The sequence below is a fragment of the Oryctolagus cuniculus genome, chromosome 15, assembly GCF_964237555.1.
Source record: "Oryctolagus cuniculus chromosome 15, mOryCun1.1, whole genome shotgun sequence".
NCBI lineage: Eukaryota > Metazoa > Chordata > Mammalia > Lagomorpha > Leporidae > Oryctolagus > Oryctolagus cuniculus.
In genome coordinates, this window is record NC_091446.1 from 81,463,597 (window position 1) to 81,480,923 (window position 17,327).

The 17,327-nt window shown below is 57.1% G+C and overlaps 1 protein-coding gene across 12 annotated transcripts in view; it reads right to left on the reverse strand.

Moving 5' to 3' along the window:
* The window catches only part of ARHGAP22 (Rho GTPase activating protein 22), a 191,336-nt gene that overhangs the window by 17,102 nt on the left and 156,907 nt on the right, over positions 1-17,327 (reverse strand). For 9 of the 12 annotated variants that reach the window (XR_011382574.1, XR_007916083.2, XM_051837514.2 and 6 more), the window contains one exon: positions 10,261-10,437. The exons of 1 other annotated variant lie outside the window; for it this stretch is intronic. Coding sequence is in view for 9 of the 11 variants with exons in the window: in XM_051837514.2 (XP_051693474.1) it covers positions 10,261-10,437 (177 nt within the window). In the remaining 2 variants the exon portion in view is untranslated. The remainder of the gene's footprint in view (positions 1-10,260; positions 10,438-17,327) is intronic. 2 more of the 12 variants (XM_051837519.2, XM_051837522.2) reach the window with 1 other exon arrangement.

A 17,327-nucleotide genomic window follows, 5' to 3' on the forward strand; every position in this document is an offset into this window, starting at 1 on the left:
CGGAGGCCAACGTAACACGGAAGCAGCAAGGTAGTTCACAGTCAGTGCCCTGGGCCCCCGCCGCAGCCCCCGTAACAGGGCCGGCAGCTGCCCTGGTGAGGGGCCCAGGAGCCACAGATTAGTGGCCTTCAGGGGGAGGGGACCCAGGATGCTTTGCACCAACAGCTGCACCCAGAAGAGGCCAGACCTGGCCTGTGAGAGCCTGGGTGGGGTCTGAGGCCTGGGAAAGTATCACCTCCACCCGGCTCGGGCACCCCCTCCTGGGCCACAGCATCAGGCTCCAGGGTCCCTCCTGCTGGCTGGGTGGGCGAGTCTTTCCTCTCCCCTTTGGGAAAGGAGGCTGCCCAGGGGCCTGGCGGGGTGACATGTGCAGGAATCAAACGGGGCGCCATCTGCACGACCGAGCCAGAGGCACAGGGTCCGTCAGGCGCTCAGGCGTGACCTCGGGCGGCCCGGCCTGGGGCCTGGGGCCTGGGGCCTGGGTCCATTCACTCTGAGCCCAGTGGTGCCTCTGGGGCTGCCGTCTGAACGTGCCGATGCAGCCAACCAGGACTGCTCGCAAGCCTGCTTCGTGTCGTGCCAAGACGTCCCAAGGCTGAGACTTTAGCCATGCCTGAGTCCTGCCCTGTGGCCTCTGGGAGATGCCCGAGTCCCCCGCTTCCTTCCTGCCACGCTGGCTCCTGGGGTGCTGAGGGCAGTCTGCAGAGACTGAGCCACGCGGGCGGGCTGGGGCGGAACTGGGCGGGGCGGCCCGAGTGACCACCGCAGGCCCCTCTGCGGCACGGCGCGGTCACTCTGGGCACGGTCACCTTCCCCAGATGCCCCCCGTGAGGTCTGCCGCACAGCTGAGGGCTTTGCCTGCAGGTGCCTGCTGGCCCCGTGGGGGTGGGGAGGGGACGTGAGGGGAGGCAGGTACCACGCTGCTGGTTACCGAGCACCAGCCGTGGACTCCTGCATCCGGCTGCCAGCTCAGCGTCTCTGCCCGCGCGTGTGACGACTCATCCGCATCTCAAACTCAAAACGTGTCCAGACACAGCCGCGTCCCGCCCCAGAGTCTCCCACACCCGCTCCCCGCCCCGTCTGCCTCTTTTATTGTGGGTGAGCTGGTCCTTCCAGCTGCTCCGACAGCCGCCACCTCCTCCTCCTCCTCCGAGTCCACCTTCCAGGCTCCCGTTCTCACACCCCCCGCCGGGAGCTCCAGCCCGGCTTTCAGAATCTGATCCCTTTCCCCAGCAGCCACGGTGGGGAGAGCCCCCTGCTCCTGCCTGGGTCCCTGCCAGCAGCGCCGCTCGGGTCTCCCTAGATCACGCCGGCGGTCACGGCGCCCCAGGCTCAGCGCCCTCCCAGGCTCCCTCCCCATCTCACTCCAGGGTGGAAGCCCAAGTCCACCTGCCGTCTGCCGCGCCTCACGCGTTCTCCTGCTTCTGCCATAGCTTGGAGAACACGGCCCAGGCCCGGCTCCCTGGCTGCCAGCTTCCAACAACCTGCTCTGAGCAAGGAGATAGCACTGTGCACCCATCACAGAGGCCGTTAGAAAAACCAGAAGCAACACTGGCGAGGACCCGGAGAAACGGGCGGCCTTGGCACTGTGGGCGGAGCCACGGTGCATACAGGGGTGGCGACTCCACATAAAGCCAAGCGCAGGGCGGGCACTGGGCACCGTGGCTAAGGCGCCACTTGGGACGCCCACATGCCATACCAGGGTTCAAGTGCCCCCCTCAGCTTCCAATCCAGCTTCCTGCTCGGGTGCAGCCTGGAAGACCCACAAGTGGGTCCCTGCTACCCGTGTGGGAGTCCCAGATGGAGCTCTGGCCTCCTGGCTTCTGCCTGGCCCAGTCCTTGCTGCCATGGGTAATCTGGGGAGCAAACCAGAGGATGCAAGATCTTTGTCTCCCTGCCTCTCAAATAAATAAAAAATTAAATATATTCCTAAAAATAAACAAAGGACCACCATCTGCCCCAGCAATCCCACTTCTGGGTGTGCACCCAGGAGAATGTTAAGCAGAGATTCCCATGAGAGATCTGTAGACCAACAACCTGCTCAGAGCAAGGAGATAGCACTTTGCACCCATCACGGAGGCCGTTAGAAAAACCAGCAGCAGCACTGGCGAGGACCCGGAGAAACAGGCGGCCTTGGCACTGTGGGCGGGGCGAGAGCACCACTTGTCACAGTGGTGCCAAAGCAGAAGCAACCTCAGCCAGACACAAAACGAGGGGTGCATACTGGGCAACCGGCCAGCCTCGAAAAGGAAGGGAATTCTGTCTGAGGGCATCGTGCGGAGGGAAACGACCCAGGCTCAAAAGGACAAATCTTGTAGGATTCCGCCGCCAGCAGGGACCCGGAGCAGTGGAGCCCAGAGCCCCCCAGGAGCCCGCGGCAGCTGCCCAGGTGGGAGGGAGGGACACACGAGGAACTGCACAGATCTGCCGTTAGGGAAGACGCACGAGACCTGGAGACTGACCGTGGTTACGGCTGCACGGGGCTATGAGCGCGCTCAGTACACTGCCTGCTGCAGCTGGCACATCCATATACTGTGTATTTTACCACAATAAAGAAAACCGCAAAGTCTTTAAAATGTGCACCAAAAAAAATGTGCATTGTGGGAGGAAAAAAACCATGCATGGGACTTAGAAGGCTTTTTTGCCCCCAAAATAAACTCTCCTTTGAGCTCCACATCTCTGTGGAGCGTTTCAAGTGCTCCGAGAAAAGAGACACAAAAAGCCAAGTTCAGAAACGGCCACTTCTGTTCAGATGCCAGTCTCTCGCTGGGCCTGCCTCCCCGCCTCCCAGCACAGTGCTCCCCAGAGCCGCCTCCCCAGGCCCTAGTTAGGAATGCAGGTTCAAGGGCCGGCAGAACCTTCTGGAGCCAGCGGGTTTGTCCAAGCTCGCTAGCCCTTGAGAAGCACGGCTCTGCCTTGCTCTGCTCGCTGCCCACTCGGGAGCAGAGTGGACACCTCCCCACGTGCCCAGCTAGTGCTTCCTGAACGAGCAAGGCTATTTCTGGCAGGGGTGCGGCAGCTTTCTCCTGCCAAGGGCCATTCGCAGGCCGCACACAGCTGTCCGAGGACAAATCAGCCTGCTTGAGATGTACTGAGCACCTGCAGGTGCCTCAGCGGGACCAGACCTAATGATTCCGCGGGCCACTATGCCTGGCGCACCCCACCCCTGCTTTAGCCAGAGGGCTGAGCACACTGGGTCCGTTCTCGGAATTCTCACATCACTGCTGCAAAGACGCTATTCTGCCAGACACCGAGAGGGCTGCGTGGTGCGTCCAGAATCGCCCGGCAAGCACACGGCCGAGCTGGATCACATCCCGAAGGGAGGCTGACGTCACAGCCTCTGCTCACTCTGCCCCGCCTCTGCTAAGCGCCTTCCACAGGCCCCCCAGCCCCAGGTTCCAAGGGGCTCACGCGCGCTCTCCAGATAACCAGGATGCCCAAGCAGCCCCGGGGACAACGTTGCCGGTCATCACCTTCCCTCTCTCCTTGCTTGGAAGCTGGCAAGACGGGACTGCCAGGCACATCCCCCCACCTAGGCCTGTCTTCCTCGAACCAAACACAGGGGTGCAGGGACGACTTCCTGGGGTGCTGTCTTCTACACAGCACCAAGTCCTCAACCGGAACGCTTTCCTGCGTAGCTCCATCAGTGACCAGGGTGTACGTTTGGAGCTTCCTCTGTTAAGTGTGACGCTAGGTGCTGTATTCCTTTGAAGGCTACTGTGAATAGGCTCTTCTCCATTCTACATTTAAGGTTCAGCGACTCCTGTACCTGCCACCTCGCTGAGGGTTATTCGTTCCGACAGTTGTCTAGTGGACTTACTGGGGTTTTTCTCTGTATAAGACCTCACAGCCTCTGCAGAGAGAGATGCTTCTGCGTGTGTTTGGTTTCTTTTCTAAGCCCAATCGTGCAGCTGGACTCCCTGGCGCAACGCTGCATCGGAGTGAGGGCGGAGGTCCCTGTCTCGTCCCCAGTCTCGGAGGCAGAGTGGCGACGGGTTCTGTGGGGTTTCTGCCGATGCCTTTATGAAGCACAGTTCATCGTTACCACTTAAGGAGGCTGGATTTTCTCAGACGTTGTTCTGAGCCTGCTGAGATAATCGTGGGGTTTTGTCTTTCATGCTGTTGCCGGCTGACATTCACCGATTCTCAGGTGCCAGCCATCCTTGCATTCCTGGGACCAGCCTCGTCAGGCTGTGGCATACTAATTTTTTTTTTTAAAGAATTAGTTTATTTACTTGAAAGACAGGGTTACAGAGAGAGACAGAGCCAGAGAGAGAGGTCTTCCATCTGCTGGTTCACTCCCCAAACAGCCGCAACGACCAGAGTTGAACTGATCTGAAACCAGAAGCCAGGTGCTTCTCCTGGTCTCCCATGCGGGCGCAGGGGCCCAAGGACTTGGGCCATCCTCCACTGCCTTCCCAGGCCACAGCAGAGAGCTGGGTAGCAAGAGGAGCAGCTAGGATTTGAACCGGCACCCATATGGGATGCCAGCATTGCAGGCTGGGGCTTTAACCCGCTGTGCGACAGTGCCAGCCCCAAGATACTATTGTTTTATATCATTACTGGACTCCATGCGTTAATCTGTCATGGATGACGTTTGTGTTATTTCTGCTTGTAACAGACAGAGCTCAGTGCCCAGGTCATCATTCTCTCTCTGCTGCACCATCCATCTTTTACAATACTCTTTTGTCTCAACGACCTAAAAAACACAGAACTCCCTCTTGACTCGACTTCCCCCCAGCTACTGTCCCATTTCTCCTTCCCTTCACTGCGGACTTCCTGCAAGAGGTGGCTGTGCTCACACCCCATTCCCCCTACCCGCGGGCTGTGCTCCCAGCACCCCACCAAAGGCATCCTTGCTCAAGTCCCGAGGGAGTGCAGCTACCGGAGCCCTCCTCCGGCTGACAGATCAGCAGCACCGGCCTCCGCTGCGCCTCCTTTCTCCACTCCGCTCAGGGACCCCGCCCACTGCTGTCTTCCCTCCCTCCCGCCCCGCCAAACCCAGCTCCCCTTCTCAGCTCCCTCCCTGCTGGCTCCTCCACTACTCCCTGGGTTTTTCTTAACGGTCACTTATTTACTTTCACCTACTTGAAAGGCAGAGAGAACAGATAGAACCACCAGGTATTTCACCCACTGATTCACTCCCTTGATGCCTACAACAGCCAGGGCTGAACCAGGCCAGCTCCAGGAGCCAGGCACGCCACCTCGGTCTCCTGTGTGGGCAGCAGGGGCCCAAGCACTTGCATCACCGTCGGCTGCCTCTCAGGGCCATGAGCAGGAAGCGGGGTCAGAAGCAGAGGAGTGGAGACTTGAACTGGGCGCCCCCAAGCGATGGCTTAACCTGCTGCACCACAGTGCCAGCCCTGGTCCCTGGCTTCTTGGGGGCACACAGGGCTTAGCCCTACACTTGCTCGGTGGTGCTCACCCAGCCTCGTGGCTCGAAGCCCCTTCTAGGTGCCGAGGACCTCTCTCCAGCTCGGTCGTCTTTCCTGACCTCTGGACTAAGACAGCTCACTGCCCACTTGATGTGTAAAGTGAAGCATCCCCCAGGTATCTCAAACCAAGTGCCCATCTACCTGACGTCTCTCATTTACCATCTTACCCCTTTCACCTATCCCAGCGGGGGAATACCACTGGTTCTACTTCCTAAATAGATCAAGAATTCGGGAGTGGTGTTGTGGCACAGCAGGTAAAGCCGTCTCCTGCTACCCTGGCATCGAGTCCCAGCTGCTCCACTTCCAATCCAGCTCCCTGCTAATGGCCAGCGAAAAGTAGCGGAGGACAGCCCAAGTGTCTGGGCACCTTCACTCACGTGGGAGACCCGGATGAAGCTCCTGGCTCCTGACTTTGGCTTGGCCCAGCCCTGGCCTCGGTAGCCATCTGGGGAGTGAACCAGAGAATGGAAGATCTCTCTCTCTCTCTCTCCCCCCGCCTCTATGTAACTCTGATTTTCAAATAACCAAATAAATCTTTGAAAAGCAAAAAGAATTCAATGACAGTCATCCCCTTGTATCCACAGGGGAGGGGTTCCAGGACCCTTGGGCTATCAAAATTCAAGAATGCTCAGTCCTTTCTATGAAAATAGTGTATTATCTGCCTTTGAACTATGCATATTCTGGGGCCAGCACTATGGCATAGCAGGTAAAACTGCCGCCTCCAGTGCCAGCATCCCATATGGGCACCGGTTCAAGACCTGGCTGCTCCACTTCCGATCCCACTCTCTGCCATAGCCTGGGAAAGCAGTAGAAGATGGCCCAAGTCCTTGGGACCCTGCACCTGCGTAGGAGACCTGGAATAAGCTGTTGGCTTCAGATTGGCACAGCTCCAGCCATTGAGGCCAATTGGGGAGTGAACCAACAGATGGAAGATCTCTGTGTATGTAAATCTGACTTTCAAATAAAAATAAGTCTTTAACAATGCACATTTTCCCATATACTTTGAATCATCTCCCAATCCCTTAGAATATCTAAGGCAACATAAATGCTGCAGAAACAGTTCTACACTCCATTGTTTGGAGAGTGGCAATAAGGAAAACATCTTCACATGTTCACTGCCGACACAGTTTTCAAAGTATCTTCACCCTGCAGCTGTTCCCAAGGAGACGGACACCTGCACCCTGGGCCACTGCCTTCGCCTCTCTCCTGCATGGCTGGCTGAGGAGCTGCTAGCTGGCCCCTCGCCTCCATCCGCTCAGCACAGCAGCCACTGGACCCTGCAAAGAGTCGGGGCCAGGCGCAGCCACTTCTCTGTGCAAAGCGTCGCCTCCATGCTAACAGGTCCTTGCCCCTCGCCCCCTCACCCCCTCTGCCCTCGTGCAGGGGCACCCCCGGCCTCTGCCTGCACCGTCATTTGCTTTCTGAAGCCACCAAACTGTCCCTATGCCACACACACACACACCCATCTCCCACGTGCTTGCCGTCATCTGGCCCAGGTGGCTTTTCCCAGCTCCTGGGCCACCGCCTCCTCTACTTGAACGTGGACTCTGCAAGGCCAGGGCCCTGGTCTGTGTGGCCCCCTGCCACCTCCCCAGCCCTCAGAACACAGTCCGAGGGAAGGGCAGACGGGCACTCCGGACTACTGGCCTGCCGCCATCTCTGGGTATGTAGGCCGTAGCGGGAGGCTGTCATTGCCAGAAGCGACATGCCCCAGAGGCTGGGCTCTTGGTGGGGGTGGGGTGGGGTGGGGGGACCGATCCGCTAAGCCTCCTCTCCAGGGACCGCGGCTGCTTTGCCAGGAAAGCTTCAGGGGCTGTGGGAGCCCCCGCCCCCACCAGCGAGGGCTGCCTGCCTGCCCGGGCATGTCGGATGGGGCTCCCTCTGGGATTTCTGCGTTTCCTCGGGAGCCGTGGGAGACTGGAGAGATGCGCCCTAGGGGACAGTTCCTGGTTCACACCCACACGGCACGCAGAGAAGGGGGTTAAAGGCCAGGGCGTGGACTAGGGCAGGGGCAGGTCTGGGCACACGTGGGAGCCTGCTGAAGGTCCCCATTCTGAACAGAGATAGAGGGAGAGCGAGCGAGCGAGCGAGCATGTGTGGGCCGGACAGCCAGGCCGGCTTGGCGCAAGCAGCACCCAGTGAGCGCGCCCTGTTCGGGGCTGCCCCCGGCGGGGCCACTCTGGGGTCAGAACACCCACGCTGCTCTGCTCCCAGAGGCAAATCACGCCGCCTCTCGGATGCAAACTTTCCTGGATCTGTGCTGTGCGATTTCTGATCTCCGCCCTGGTGAAACACGCACGCCCCAGGAACTCACTCTAGGTAGAAACGTGCAGGTCTACACGTTACCGCAAAATGCATGCCTGCGGAGCCGTGACCCAAGCCGAGCCAGAGAACATTCCAGAGCCTCATGGCCCTCCCCCACGCCCCCTGCTATCCTGACTGCTGTGGCATTCATCTCTCTGCATTTCTTTACATTTCTGCTGCCTACCTAGCCATAAACAATAGGAGTTTACTTCCGCCCTATGCCTCAACTTTACAGCCAGGGAATCACAAAGCAGGCGATTTTTCTGTCGGGCTTCTTCTCTCGCACACCGTTTTAACACTTCACACTTGTTGGGGGAAGCTGAACTTGATGCCTTCTCATGGCTGTCGAATTTCCCGCTCTAAGAATGGATCACGGGGGCCCGCGCTGCGGCTTAGCGGGTGAAGCCACAGTCCACAATGTTGGCATCCCGTATGCCAGCTGCTCCACTTCCGATCCAGCTCCCTGCTCGTGCCTGGGAAAAGCAGTGGGAGATGGCCCAAGGCCTTGGGCCCCTGCTCCCTGTGTGGGGAGACCTGGAAGAAGCTCCTGGCTCCTGGCCGTTGTGGCCATCTGGGGATAGAAGCTCTCTGTGTCTCTCTCTCTCTCTGTCTCTCCCTCTTCCTCTGAAACTCTTTCAAATCTTTAAAAAAAGAATGGCTCGCAGTTTTTCAGGCATGGCACTGTCTCTGGGGTGGTGTCAGGCCACCACAAACAAGGCGGCCCTGTTGCTTCCTTTGCGAAGTGCCTGTTCAAGTCTCTTGCCCGCTGGCCTGTCTTGGCCTCACTGGTCTGCAGGAGTTCGGGGAGAAGTCATTTGGGTGTCAGATGTGTGAGACATACGAGGAGAACTTCCACGTGTTCATGGCAACATGGAGTTAACAGGTTTATTTTGTTGCACACAGTGTCTGAAATCCACGCGTGGTTTTTTACAACACACCCACATCTTCTCCACCTGTGGCACATCCTTTGACTCTTCATCTACCTCTTAAGCAGCAGGTGCACATTCCAGCTCTTCTCCTAAAATACCGATGCTTCTGGAACTTCCTCCAGAACCCTTTAGGAACCCAGGGTCATGATCATATGGCGCTCCCAGGGGCCACCTGTGACAAATCCAAGTCTGGTTGTGTGGGGTGTGCTCCCAGGCCGTCTCCTGTTCCGCTGGGTCTCACCCAACAACCCTGCCACAGACCGGGAGGCTGCAGCAGCCTCTTACCCGGCCATTACATCCGGGCTGGAAGTCAAGTTTGCTGCTGTCGTCCGGGCCAGGGAAGTTGCGGCCAAGAGTGGGATGCCACCTATGGGTGCCGTGGTTAATAGGACTTGCCACATTGTAGTAACCCTTCTCTCTTGGATGCAAGGTGGCCAGGTAGCCACAGCCAGGGACAGGAGAGGACAGCTGGGCAGGTGCGGAGCAGACGAAAGAAGGGGCTCTGTCAAAGGTGAAAGGGTCTGTCCCTGCCTGGACCACGCGCTTGGGGCCCAGCCAGCCTGATGGCTTCCACTCTCACCGTTCAGCAAGGGAGCTGGTGGTCTGGCCTCTGCCCCCTGCCCCCCACCCCGCCTCGCCCCTTAGCAGAATGATCCCATCAGGCAAAGTCTGTACACGCACACCACCCTGCCAAGACGGCACACAGCTGGGGGCTGCCCCTCCTGGCTCCCGCACCTGTGTTCATCCTGTGGGCACAACCTGGCAGCTGCACCCCCATAGCTCGTCTCCTCCACTCCCACGCCAGCAGAGGGAGGCCCCATGGCCCCTGGTGCCCTGAGCGTCCTGGCTCATGTGGCCCACAGTGCACTTTTCACGGGGCAGCTCTTTGACAAGCCAAGCCAGGCCCTGCACGTGTGCTGCTGGGGGCCCTTCCTGGCACCCCACTGCCTCTAGAGGAGACTCCGAAATCCCCCACCAGGGCCTCTTGCAGCTCAGGGCCCCCCCACTCCCTCAGGCCTTCCTGATGCACCTGGGTTCCCACAGCACGCTCCTACCTCAGGACCTTTGCACCTGCCAGGCCCACAGCTGGAGCACTCTCCCCTGGGCTGCCCCCTCTATCCACACCCCTCCTCTGCCTCTCTCTGCCTCACTGCATTTCTCACCACTGCACGGCACAAGACCCGTCACCCCCATCACCCCACTCCAGCTCACCTGCCCTCCCCTCCCACAGACAGTGGAGGTAAGGGGAAGTAAAGGCACGACTTGCTGAGTTTGGGGGGCCTGGGTCAGAACCCAGCACGTGCCAGGCACCCAACGCGTGATTCTGGATCAAGGAAGCAGCCAGTCAGCGGCAACCACTGAGTTCCGGTCAGGCACAGGGAGGGGGTTTGGAGGGCAGACGGAGTCTCCATGTGGCTGCCCCGCGGCTGGGCTAGGGGAGGGAAGCAGGAGCCCCGCCCCTCCAGGCCGCAGGATGGCCGGTTTCTGAGAAGCTGATCTGACTTCCTGGCTGGGTGAGCTCCGTGCAGCCCCAGGGGGGTGGCCGGAGGGCACAGGGCCCCTGTGGGCTCAGGGGGCAGGGCCGTGATTACCTGGAGACAAGGGTGCTAGAGGGTGGGCACGCGAGCTACGGGCAGTACCTCCGCCCAGCGGGGCCCAGATGACCCGGCGGATGGCCTGCACCCAGTCCTCCATGTCCCGCTGCGAGCTGGCCATGAGCAGCAGCGCCTCGGGGTTGGCCGGCACCTTCTCCCGCTCGCCGGTGCCACCTGCAAGATAGGGAGACACAGGCTTATGTGGGGGCCCGCCCCCGACACCACCGGTGGGCGTCACTCCCCAGGCTGGAACCTCCTTCCAGCGACAGCCCTGTTCCCGGTGCTGGCTCGCAGCCGACCTCTTTCACACCCTTGGCGACCCCTCCCACTATCCTCTTTTCGCCTTTAGTCTTGCACTGTTATTTTTCCGTATCAAGATAGAAGCCGTGGAAAGCGTGCCCAGAGCAGAGTCAGACCACAAGACTCAGACGCTAGGGGGAGTTCAGAGAAGTGCAGTAGTCCCAGAGCAGCCTCACCATGTTGGGTTTTCAGTCAACTTCCTGCACCTGACGTGCACAATTCATCATCGCTACGTCCTGCCCCTACCCCCACAAAACAATGTGAGAAAGACACAGAGAGGCACCCAAATGCCTACAACAGCCTGGCCCCAGGATCCCCATCCAGGCCTCCCATGTGGGTGGCAGGGACCCAACTCCTTGCACTGGCACCTGCTGCCTCCCAGGGTGCGCCTGAGCAGGAAGCTGGGGTCAGGAGTGGAGCCGGGAGCTGAACCCAGGCGCTCCCACATGTGGGATGTGGGCAGGCTGTGTCGCATCAGGGCCTGCTCTGCCCTGCCTGACACCAGATTCTCCGTGTGTGCATTAACATCACGGCCGCTGGATATATCCAACCGGGCCAGGCCAGGGCTCAGGGCTCCAGGTCCCCACCCACAGCCGGCCCTGGAGCAGCAGCTACAGGCGGAAGGATGGAAAGGCTCAGAGCCCCCCACCCCCACCTCCGCCCCCCCCAGCTGAACTGCACTCGGCCCCTGCGGCAGCCCAGGTGCACGGAAGTCATCTCTGGGATGCCAACGAAGCTGTTTACACAGAACGTCAGGGATGCAGAAGCACAAGACCCGTCCTGAGGCACCCATACCCCACAACACGTAACTGAAGCCCCACCGCCCACACCCAACCAGGACCACCTGCCGCCGGCGCCCGCGGAGACCCCAGTTCCCAAGGGGGTGTGGGCTGGCAGTGAGGGACGGCAGCAGGACCCCGGCTACTCCGTGTTGGCTCCTGAGCCCGGGGGCAGAGACAGCAGACAGGAGGGGCTGGTGTTGGCCGGGAGCCAGGCACACACCCCGTGCTCTTCTGCGAGGGCCTCTCACGTTCACCAGCACTCGGCCACCAGACCGGGAAGCGGAGGCCCAGAGTAGGCAAGGAGACCACAGGTAAGGCGTGGTAGAACAGGATGCTCTACCCTCCCACACACACACACACTAGGGGCCCCTGCCCCCTCCCCTAGAAGTGAGACAGCCCGGTGGGCCAGGGCCACACCACTGGGGAGACAGGAGGCTGCCCCGAGGGTTGGAGCACGGGGAGGGGTGTGACGTCCTGCAGCGCCAAGGGCAAGGCCGGGACTCTGGGCAGCGGGGACAGTGGGCTGCAGACCCCGGGCCCAAAGCCTAGGGGTGGGGTGGGCGTGTGGACCTCCCAGGCCCCCGGGATACAGACAAGCCCTGACCACTTGGCTCGCACGGCCCTGGGCAGCCCCCAGCCGCTCCAGTGGCTGCGGTGGTCATTTATGGGGAGGAGGGGACACGGCTGCTACCCCCCAAGGAGCAGCTCAGCCGTGGGGACAGTGACCCTGCACAGCACCTGGGCCTTGCGGGCTGAAGCCCCCCCCCGCCCGCCCCGGGCCGGCTTTTGTACAGACGCATTTCTGGGAAAGCACCGCGGACGGCTTGGAGGAGAGCCGGGCAGCACCTGCTCCCTTGTCCCCCCTAAGCTTCCTCATCTGCATTCCTCGGCATGAAATTCCTTTTCCACCAGGTAAGTCATGTAAGCTCGAGCCACCCTGCTCAGACGCACAGAGACGCCCCCATGCCCAGGGCCCTGTCCCATGGTGCTCCGGGCCCATGCGTTTAACTTCGCACAGACTTCTGTACGTAGCCCTGCTACTCGTGTGTATTTTCGTGCAGGCATAACCTTTCAGGAGGGACCACAGATCGTTTCCCAGAGTGGCTGGGGTTCTGGGTCCCCCACATCCTCACCCATGCTTGAAGCCCGAGGTTGGAAAGACTTTTAAACCTCCAGCCGTTCTCGCGGGACTGTCGGGGTAGAACGTGCCGCATACATTTGCACTTTCCAGGTCACTCACGACATGGGGCATCTCTTCCTGCACTTAACTGCCCTCTGGGTATCTTCCCGGGATTTGCTCGAGGTTTGCACTGTGTCCCGTTTTCCATTATTGAGGGTTTCTGCATTTGAGTTCCTTCTCAGTTACCTGCTCCGTCAATGTGTCTCTCCAGCTGTGCCTTCTGTTCTTCACTCTACAAACAGTGCATCTTGCGGAGAATTTAATTTTCCAGACTCCGATGTGTCATTCCCTTGGTTGAAGCATGCTTCCGGTGTTGTGCCAAGGAAACCTGAGCTAAACCCCAGCTGGTAAACGCTTTCTCCTAGGCTTTATTTCAGAAGCTTCGTGGTTTTAGGATTTACACGTGGGCCCACGAGTTCAGGAGTCTATGTTGACAAGGGCTGAACTGAAGTTAATTCTTGTGCCCGTGGCTGCTCCACACTTTTTTTTTTTTTTTTTTTTTTTTTTTTGACAGGCAGAGTGGATAGTGAGAGAGAGAGACAGAGAGAAAGGTCTTCCTTTTGCCGTTGGTTCACCCTCCAATGGCCGCCGCGGCCGGCGCGCTGTGGCCAGCACACCGCGCTGATCCGATGGCAGGAGCCAGGAGCCAGGTGCTTTTCCTGGTCTCCCATGGGGTGCAGGGCCCAAGCACCTGGGCCATCCTCCACTGCGCTCCCTGGCCACAGCAGAGGGCTGGCCTGGAAGAGGGGCAACCGGGACAGAATCCGGCGCCCCGACCAGGACTAGAACCTGGTGTGCCGGCGCCGCTAGGCAGAGGATTAGCCTAGTGAGCCGCGGCGCCGGCCCTCCCACACCCTTTGTTAAGTACTTTCTCTCTCGCCATGGGCTTGCTGGCGCACCTGCTAGCTGCAAAGAGAGACAGCGTGGCTTCTTCCTTTTCAACCTGAGCACCTTGCACGCCTTTTCTCCATCTCACTGCACTGACCAGGGCCTCCACTGCGATGCCGAACGGAAGTGGCGAGTGCGAACATCCTTGTCTCACTCCTGATGCTAGGGCCAAAGCATCCGTTCTTTACTGGGTCTATCTGCTGTGGGGGTTTTGGTAGATGCCCATGGTCAGGTGGAAGAAATTCCCTTCTAGTCCTAGTTTGCTGAGGGTTATTTTAATTTTTGTTGTATTTAAAAGGCAGAGAGAGAGAGAGAGAGAAAGAGATCTTCCATCTGCTGGTTCACTCCACAAATGCCCATAACTGCTGAGGCTGAGCCACATGGAAGCCAGGAGGTAGGAACTCAGTCTATGTCTCCCACATGGGTGCAAGGCCCAAGCACTTGGGCCATCTTCTACGGCTCTCCCAGGTGCCTTAGCAAGGAGCTGGATCAGAAGTGGAGCACCCAGGGCTCAAACCTGTGCTCCAACATGGGATGCCAGTGTCACAGGCCTAATCCACTGTGCCACAACATTGGCCCCTAGCAAACATTTTTTTAAAGGATTAGATGGTAAATATTTTAGGAGTTTGGGCTATATGGTCTCTGTCACAACTACTTTGATTTTTTTAAAAAGATATTTCAAAATATTTATTTACTTATTTTCATTGGATTTGAAAGACAGAGATACACACACAGAGAGAGACAGAGAGACAGAGAGAGAGAGACAGAGAGAGGGAGAGAGGGAGGGAGAGAGGGAGGGAGGGAGGGAGGGAGAATGAATGAATGAATATCTTCCATCTGCTGATTCACTCCCTAAACACTGCATCAGCCAAGGCTGGGGCAGCCTACAGCCTGGTTGCCATCTGGGCCTCCCATGTGGACGGCAGGTGCTCAAGTGCTTGATCCATCATCTGTCCCTTCCAGGATGCAAGTGAGCAGAAGGCTGGATCAGAAGCAGCGAAGCCAGGACTTGAACCAGGCACTCTGCTATGGGATGCAGACATCCTACAGGGCAACAAAAGCCACTGCACCAAGAGCGTGCCCTGTCACGACAACGTTGTCTGGTCTGCAGTTACAGCATAAAAACAGCCACGGGCAGTACTCAGATGTCAGTGGGAGGGCAGGGCTGTTGGCATAATACCTTATGTAGAAGGCAGGTGGCCAGTCCAGAGGCTGTGGCTTGCCAACCTGGGTTCCTGCTGGCTTCCATGCGTGTGTATTATTCCTTTCTTTCCTCAGCTTATTTTGGGTATAATTTGGTCTTTTTCTTTACAAAAAAAAATTCTAATGGAGAGAGAGAGAAATAGAGAGCTTCCATCTACTAGTCTGCAAGCTCATATGCCCATAACAGCCAGGAGAGCTGGGCCAAGCTGAAACCAGGAGCCAGGAACTCACCCTGGGTCTCCCATGAGGGTGGCAGGGAGCCAAGCACTTGGGCCACCCCCTGCTGCCTCTCAGGGCGTGCACCAGCAGGAAGCTGGAGTGGAAGCAGAGCAGGGATTCCAGCCCAAGGACCCCAGTGTGGGATGTGGGCGTCTCAGGTGATGACTTCACCCGCTGTCCCACACGCCCATCCCTGGTTTCTCAGTGTTCAGTGCTACACAGGCGTCCAAATCTGGGTGTGTTTTCACAATATTTTACCTCAAAACACCTTCTCATTGTCCCCTGGAGCCCTGGTGTCCATATCTAAAGCATTTTCCAGAAATCTTTCTAGTACGGATTTCCAACTATGTGCGGGAAACACAGGCCGTAAGACTTGATCCTTTCAAATGTGCTAAAACTTGGTGTGGGCCCAAACACCTCTGCATTGAGAACTACTCTGCCGTGGTCGGGCAGGGTCTTCTAGAAACGTGAATTAGGTCCGCTTGGCTGACAAATTTGAACAAATCTTCAATATCCTTACTGGTTCCGTGACTACTTGTTCTATCAATGATTGAGACAGGGTTATGAAAACCCGCAACGATAATTCAGACTTGTCTATTTCTCCTTGCCCTCCGATCGTCTCTGCTCCCCGTTATCTGAGGGTCTGGGTGTCAGGAGTGCAAATACTGAAGACTCATATTCTCTCGGTGACCCTTTTCATTACGAAATGACCCTCTCTAGGCTGTGAAATCCGACGGGCAACCACTCTGCTTTCTGCTCACTCATGTCAGGAGGGTGTGTCTTTTACCACCCTCCTAACTCTGTATTTCACATGCATTCCTTGTCGGGCACACAGCGGGTCTTGTCTTCTGTGCAATCTGACAAGCTTCTGTGTGTGTGTGTGTGTGTGCGCGCACACACACACATGCGCACCTCCTCTCTCCATGATGTAGTGACTGCTTTAGCATCTACAGTATCCGTCTTTAACTTCTCACAATCCACTATAGCTGACGTTACACCCTTTCGTGCTCAGCATAAAGACCTCTGAAGAGTATATACTTCCCTTTCCTGTTTCCTGGCCTCTCGTGCTGTGGTTGTGATACATTTTACTGTTACACGCTGCTATCCATCTCAAAAGAGGTAGTCATTGTTTTAAGTTAAATGGATACTATCTCGGGGAAAGACTTAAATGGTAAGAAAGCGCCATGCGGTTGCCCCGCAGTCGCTGGTCCCAATTCCTGTGCGGCCTTGTTTTACTGTGGTCTTGCTCTGCTTCTGCTTGAAGGTCTTCCTCAAACATGTCTCGTGGCAGGCGATGGTTGGTGAATTCTTTGGGCGTGTGCGTGACTTCGTCTTCCTTTCTGAACGGTATTCTCACAGGATAAGTTCTTCCAGGGTGAAAATGCTTCTCTCTCTCACTGCTGCTCCATTGTCTTCCCACTCTCATTGTTTCTCATGAGAAATCTGCGAACATCTTCGCTTGTGGAGGGGACATGTCTGTGTCTTTTTTTTTTTTTTTTTTTTCAGTCTCCTTTGTTCCTGGTGCGTTGATGATGATGTTCTCAGTGAAGTTCTTCATGTTTCCCGCACTTGGGACTCACTGAACTTTGTAGATTTAGAGTTAGCAGTTTTCACAAAATTCGGAACACATTTGGCCATTATGTCTTCAACCATCTCTTCTTCCCCCTCTTCGGGATTCTGATTACTTGTCTTTTACGCAATATGAAGGTCGCCCACAACTTACAGATGCTCTGCTAACTTTCTGTCAAGTTCTCTTTTCTCTGTTTCATTTTTGGATGGGAGAATCCTGGACCCCTAACAACACCCACATCCTGGTCCCCAGAACCTGTGAAGAGGTTGCAGATGGAACCCAAGTTGTGCATCAGCTGGTCTTGGGATGACCCAGGAGGGGCTCAATGGCGTCACAAAGGTCTTTAAAAGCAGGAGAGGCAAGCAAATGAGGACAGCCCAGGAGGAACGTGACAAGAGAAGGGGAGACGATGCAGGAGAACTTGACCTGTCATTGATGCGTCTGAGGGAAGGGGCCAGGAGCTGGAAAGTTCAGGAGCACAGACAGGAACTCGGCTCCACTGACACTGTTATGCAACACCAGTGGGACTTGTGGCTGACTTCTGCCCGACAGAACCAGAGGATAGATTTGTGTTGTTGAAGCCCTTGGATTTATGGTACCCAGTCACAGCACCGACAGAGAACTAATGCAGACCGTGTCTACTGTCTCCAAGCTCCCTAACTTTCCATCCTTGTTAATCCAACATTAACCCCATCCGGTGTGTTTATCATCTCATACATTGTAGGCTTGATCTCTAGGAATCTGATGTGGGTCTTTAAAAAAAAATGTATGCCTTTCATTGTCTTTTGGAACATATGGAACACATTTAAAAATTCTTTTAATGTTTTTGCTAATTTTATAATCTGTGTCATGTCTGGGTTGGTTTCAATTGATTTTTCCCCATCATCATGGATTATATTTGCTGCTTCTTTGCATTCTTAGT